At 36.5% G+C, this 6,441-nt stretch overlaps 1 protein-coding gene across 1 annotated transcript in view; it reads left to right on the forward strand.

The window, feature by feature from the left end:
* The window catches only part of LOC122347952 (neuronal acetylcholine receptor subunit alpha-7-like), an 11,539-nt gene that overhangs the window by 2,643 nt on the left and 2,455 nt on the right, over positions 1 to 6,441 (forward strand). Inside the window, exons 4-9 of the mRNA XM_043243188.1 lie at positions 268 to 377; positions 1,130 to 1,209; positions 2,338 to 2,505; positions 3,436 to 3,630; positions 5,204 to 5,290; positions 6,156 to 6,265. Coding sequence (XP_043099123.1) covers positions 268 to 377; positions 1,130 to 1,209; positions 2,338 to 2,505; positions 3,436 to 3,630; positions 5,204 to 5,290; positions 6,156 to 6,265 — 750 coding nt within the window. The remainder of the gene's footprint in view (positions 1 to 267; positions 378 to 1,129; positions 1,210 to 2,337; positions 2,506 to 3,435; positions 3,631 to 5,203; positions 5,291 to 6,155; positions 6,266 to 6,441) is intronic.

Here is a 6,441-nt window from a genome sequence, read left to right on the forward strand (position 1 = left end):
CTCAGCAGGCCATCAGTAAATATAAATTGTATCTAATTTACATTTATTTGAATTTGCTCCATTAAAAATGTATTAAACGCAGAATAACAAATTGTTTCACGTATACAGCTTCATAAAATTTCGACCCAATGTAACCTCTTTTGATTCTGATGATTGTTTAAAAAATCTAAGATTTAAAGAAGAACACAATACAGAGATTAATAGTATAGTATATACATAGATTTTTTTCTGATTGACAATGATGTAGTGATCTTCTCTTTCTTTTAGTACTGGTATGACTACTATCTTCAGTGGAACATGTCTGAATATCCCGGAGTGACGAATGTAAGATTTCCTGACAGTCAGATCTGGAAGCCTGACATCTTACTGTATAACAGGTTTGTTGTCTTCACAACATAGAGTAAGCGATAAATTAAAATATGCATAACTGGCTTATCAGAACAAAGAGTTCCATAGAAAGCAAGCATATACCTTTAGAGGTTTAAAACCTGTTTGTGAACGATTTTTTGAGTTAGTAAATTGCCTGGGAAAAAAAGTGCTGGTAACGGTAAATGGACACTGAGTTTGCACTACTCCGTGGAAAACAAAGGTTTGGCCTCATTTGTCCATGTCTGCTGAAAAAGCAGTAGCAGAAAGAATTAGCTTCAAGTGAAGATGAAGAGTTTGCCATTATATACCGAGGTCAAACGAATCAAGTCAGTGAATCGCTAAATGGAAACTAAAATGGAATCAAAACGACATCCACTGGTATATTTACTATCGAAAAAGCAATCATTTTGTTGAATCTTGGTTATGTTGGTTTAGCAGCCTGACCCAGTTTGGTCTTGTCTACCGGAATTTCTCAGACTGAATTCTTTATTCTCAAACATGCCTCCATTATCTGAATGAGAGTTAATTTAGACAAACACATTTACATAATTGGAACATAAGCCTGAACATGGCACGAGGCAATTCTGATGTGTCATTTCCTTGAAATCCAGGACTTACTGCACAGCCATTAGTGGTGCAAAATAATTCAGAGTAGATGAAATGCATTTACTTTGCATTGGAATAATCGGAAGTGTTCCCTCTGAGATGTTCATAAATCATTGTTGTGTTCTTTTTAAGTAAAAATTATTCTTCTCCACAGTGCAGATGAAAGGTTTGATGCCACATTTCATACTAATGTGCTGGTGAATTCCTCTGGTGCCTGCCAATACCTACCGCCAGGTACTTTTCAGATGTTTGTCACCATTTTTTTCCCACTTGATCTAGAAAGAGTTTTATTCTACAAGAGGAGGACTGCTATCAAAGCCTTTTTCAGATCAGAGTTAAAAAGTAAAAATGAAGAATGAAGTCAGACTCTGAACTAAGTCACAGTTGAAGGATAAAGTATAGGTATGTTACAAAAATGAAAGTCAGTTTAGTCGGTTTCAATATATAAAGTTACCATTACTGGTGAAGGCGGCCAAGTTGAGATGTACATCGCTGCTCGCTTTATCTCGATAACTGTCCAATTATAGGACACTTTCGGTTGTGGAGGTAAAATTTATATCACTGACAAATAGGGTATTTATGCAATGGTGTGACAAACTAAAAAGCTTTCCTTTGGCAGGATGCTGCATCAGCGTCAATAAGTATCGGTACGATCCAAAACCACTTTAGCATTTGGCCTGCAACACAGAAGACAAAGATGCGTAGCGCACCTTTAAACTAATGCATTATTATGCAAAATCAGCAAATATGATATTATGCTAATACGGAAAGCTACATATTCCTTATAGGTTCGCCTTATGGAGATCTGTGCATCATTCTCCTCTACTGCATCATTTACTTTTCTCCGTCTGTTTCTTGCTGTGAAAGCTGAAGCTCTATCCTGAGATAAACATTTGATTCATGAGTGGATGTAGTCCAGGCAGTGAGTTTGCACTAAATTTTTTTTAGTGACACCGAAGAGATTGCCTTTTCTTGAACCTCCATAAAGCTCTGTCGGAAGCGTATTATGCTTTATGGCAAAAGAAAGCGATGAAACATAGAGGGAAGATGATGTATTAAACAGCCAATGGTCTGAGCTAAATTACATGTGTATGTCTTTAGTACTGGCACCTTCAATTTACGATCGTCTTATTGAACGGTTCCCCTGAAGTTCATTTTCATCACCATTATGGTTTATAGAAACCGAATGATCAAAGTTCTCCTATATGACGAAGTAACATTACTCAATTATGATGATTCATGCGAAGTCTTTTTTGTTATAGCTGTTAACTATTATGGCTTTAAGGGCTTTAAGGAAGATTTGTTTTATTACTCTCCGCTAAAAATGTTCCGTATCAGTCAGTTCACAATTTTGGTTCACAGGGATATTCAAAAGCACCTGCTATATCGATGTTCGCTGGTTCCCCTTTGATCTTCAGAGGTGTGATTTGAAGTTTGGCTCCTGGACATATGGGGGATGGTCTCTGGACCTGCAGATGATTGATGCTGACATCACAGGATATATTGCAAATGGAGAGTGGGACCTTGTGGGTAAGGTGATATACATTATACATTATAATCTGTATTATTAACCCTTACGCTCTTCTGAAATCCACTACCTAGTTTGGTGTTCAAGGTTAAAAGTGACCAGCCTTTTGCTTGAAATTGCTTGTAAATCTCTCATAACGCTACATTATCATCAAATATAGCCGATTTCTTTCAGTCCCAATAGGTTTTATATCGCTTTTTTGAATATGAACTTCCAATGGCCTCGCTGATCTGTACTCACGCAAAAGAGCATTATTTCGGGATAACTGAGGTACGCAGGCTCAGATCAGCTGAAAGAAAACGAATATTCAAGATTTGATAATAAAATAGCATATCGAGAGATTTGCAAAAAGAAGAGTCATAAGTCTCTCGCAATCATTATCAGTATTTTGTTATTTACAGCCTATCCTTGTAAAAAAGTAGCGTGCTTAATTGGATTGAACATTGACCTCTATTGTGCTTAAAAATCTCAAAATATTGGCCTATTACAAAAAAATATGTATACTTGTAGTTAACAGCAATGAAAAAAATATCATGAGAGTACACTGCTAAAATGCATCATGCTTTAGTAATCTTTTGTTGGGCTTCACAGAAGTATGCCATTTTGATGTGTTAACTAACATGTTAAGTATTGATTAGTTGATAATAATAATAATATTAATAATAATAATATGTAGTTTAACTTCTACAAACACTACAATGTTCCATTAAAAATTAAGACTTGTCAATTTTGATTTCATGTCGACGGAAGAGAAGAAATTGTTGAGTAATGCTGTGAAAAAAGTGATCTGTTTTTTATTTTACATAAGGTATGAAATATGAAACAGCACTATGGCAATTTTAAGCTCATGTGAATGCAGTAACAGTGTTGAACGGTTATTGCACGAAACATACATTTTCTAATGTTGACAGTTATATTTCTAATGTCGCCAGAGGTTCCAGGTCGAAGGAATGAAAGATTCTATGACTGCTGCAAGGAGCCATACCCGGATGTGACTTTCACGGTGGTCATGCGGAGACGAACGCTATACTACGGTCTAAATCTGCTTATCCCCTGTGTGCTCATCTCTACTCTAGCCCTGCTGGTCTTCCTGCTGCCTGCTGACTCAGGCGAGAAGATCTCTCTTGGTGAGCTGCACACTTAGTGCCTCTGTCATCATTTTAAAATGCTAATCTGAGACGTGGTTATAAAGTGATGTCTTTGTCACTTTCATGCTAATATTAGAGAACCGTATTCATCAAAGAGCGCATTTACATATCTAGAATTAGTTTGAAATGTCATGTTTCCTTCAACTTCTTTGCCTGCAATTATCTCGTTTTGGGAAACCAAGACTTTGATGGAAATTTTTAAAACACTTCACCTTTAAAAAGGTTTATTGTGGGAGCCAAGCACGGCCGGCCCCTGTCATAACCAGAAGAGCATAAACGTCACGTTTGGCCTTTTAAGAAAAATTATTAATTTTATTTCACACATGGGTGAACCTCTCCGTCCTCTTTTTTTTTTTTTTCTTTTTTGCTGACTTAGTGAAAACCAATATCATATGAAATTCACTTTGGCACAGGTGCACAATTTATGCCGACATCCCTGTAAGCTACCGTAAGTGGCGTGTAGTGAGATTGATGGCTTGCCAAAGATCGCTTCAGTGATTAATGCAGTCGGAGAGCTCTGAAGGCCAAATGCCTCTATTTATCTGGCCTGCTGGATTTAGGGGATGCTGCCACAGTGAATGAGGGAACGCTCCTGGAAGAGACTGAACCTGAAGTCACAGCAGAACACAATTTATTTCATTTTTTCGTTTTGTCATTCCTAAATTGTATTAGCGGGATGAGGCTGCCAACCTTACCTTCCACAGAGTGAGTCATTGGCTTTTGCTCTGTGAGTGACTCAAGATCAATACTCTAAATACCAGCAATTAGCCGACTATGTATGATACAGTACACTGAAGATTCATTTTATACAGCTCTGCTTCATTTTTTTTAATCTAATTAGGGCACTAAGGAAGATATTTTCTGGTAACCGAATTAAGGTTTAAGTCCAATTGCTTTTTTGCATTCAATTTGATCAACTTTGATAGTAGCTGCTTGTGTAGGGGAGACTGGGACTAGTTGTCACTCTTTACTTTAGGTAAATATTTCTCATTGGTCTATTTTTTGACACTAACCACATATCAGATTCGTAGAAATATACTGATTTAGTTTGCAATGGTAGTTTGAAATTGACATACTATATTAAGTTCAATCATGCAGCTCTTGAAGCCTTGGGCTGATACTGTATAGGTCCTTTACATGCAATCTATTAGCAATCACATCATTTACTGTGGGGCACAAGCAGATTGGCCTCTGATGATTTTGTAGCCAATAGGCTTGCTTGCTAACCTTTGAAATAGCCTGGTTCATTATTCACTGTAAGCTGGTCCTTCACAGCTCCTGCACTTCCTCCAACTCTACCCGTTTGCTACAGGTTTTATACGTTCCTTTACTCATGCAGTAGCAGTATATCTTACATCCTCACATCAGCGTGTTTGTGTGTCTTTAAACAGTAGCATGTCCATGCTAAAACCATCAAAAGTTTTATTAAAAAAGCTCTTGCACCAGCAAGCCTTGGTTTCCACTTTATCTGTTTTATGGGTTTATGGTTTCATGTGAATATGCGTCTGTCACATGTACAACTATGAAGTAATATATATGTTTTCATTGTCAGGCATCACGGTCCTCCTCTCTCTGACAGTGTTCATGCTTCTGGTAGCAGAGATAATGCCCGCAACATCGGACTCTGTGCCTTTAATAGGTAAGTCTAACCTGTGATGAACAATGATATCAGATGTGTGATTGACTGAACGTAATGAAGTGATACGTTCTAATCATTTGATCCAACCATTTTGCATAGCCTTATAACTAAAAAGGAGAACTGTAAAAGGAGAATGTTTGCAGTAAAAAACTACTGGGATAGCGCTTGTATTAATGTGAAGTTTTAAAATATAAAAGTACAATTTAAATAGCTTTAATAACTTTTTGTTGTGCTTTAATGTATATATTTTAATGTATTGACTTGATTAGTTGTAGTGTTAAGTCCTTCTTAAGCAGGTCTAAAATACCTAATGTTCAGCTAAATTAGTTTTACATTAATATAACTTAGAATATTTCAATCGCAATTTCAATTAAGAGTCAGAAAAAATCACATTGAGTTGGCACGTAATTATATTCTTTTAAATATTCTTTCAGTAAAAAAGTATGCTAAAGGGTGCTTGTTTTTCACATTTACATCAATTTGTGAAAACAAAGGTAAATATAAAAAATCTTTGGGGTTAACAAAGTACAACAATGGTATCAGATGATAATCAGGTAGTATTCTGGGTTATATGCCACCTTATTGAAATTAATGTATGATGCCATTAATATGGTACCAATCTTTAGATTTGAAAAGAATTACAGTACCATGGTTCATTTTTTTAAATATTCTGCATTTACAAGAGAAATTTATGAGTAGCCACACAACTGTTGCCTTACAATAAGTGAGTTTCTGTGCACGTTTTAGTATTTAGTCAAAAAAGTTTGTGTTACTGTAAATAGATTTTGCTTTTATTTAGTCTCTGAACCTGTTTTAGTGAATTTTTCTTTGTTGTTAAATGTAATTCTCTCTATCCTTTGACTAGCTCAGTATTTTGCCACCACCATGGTTATTGTTGGCCTGTCTGTGATAGCCACCGTCTGGGTTTTACAATACCACTACCATGACCCCGATGGAGGAAAAATGCCAAAATGGGTGAGGATCTCACAGCTGCTTGTCTTCTTGCCGTATAAATGAACCCACCTGTCTGATTTTAATATGATCGTGATTAATTCCGCTGTCAGGAAAACTGTTATTTAGTAGTTTATTTTTCCTGTCAGACCCGTGTGGTGCTGCTGAACTGGTGCGCGTGGTTCCTGCGGATGAAGAGG

This window comes from Puntigrus tetrazona, chromosome 1 (assembly GCF_018831695.1).
Source record: "Puntigrus tetrazona isolate hp1 chromosome 1, ASM1883169v1, whole genome shotgun sequence".
Taxonomy (NCBI): Eukaryota; Metazoa; Chordata; class Actinopteri; order Cypriniformes; family Cyprinidae; genus Puntigrus; species Puntigrus tetrazona.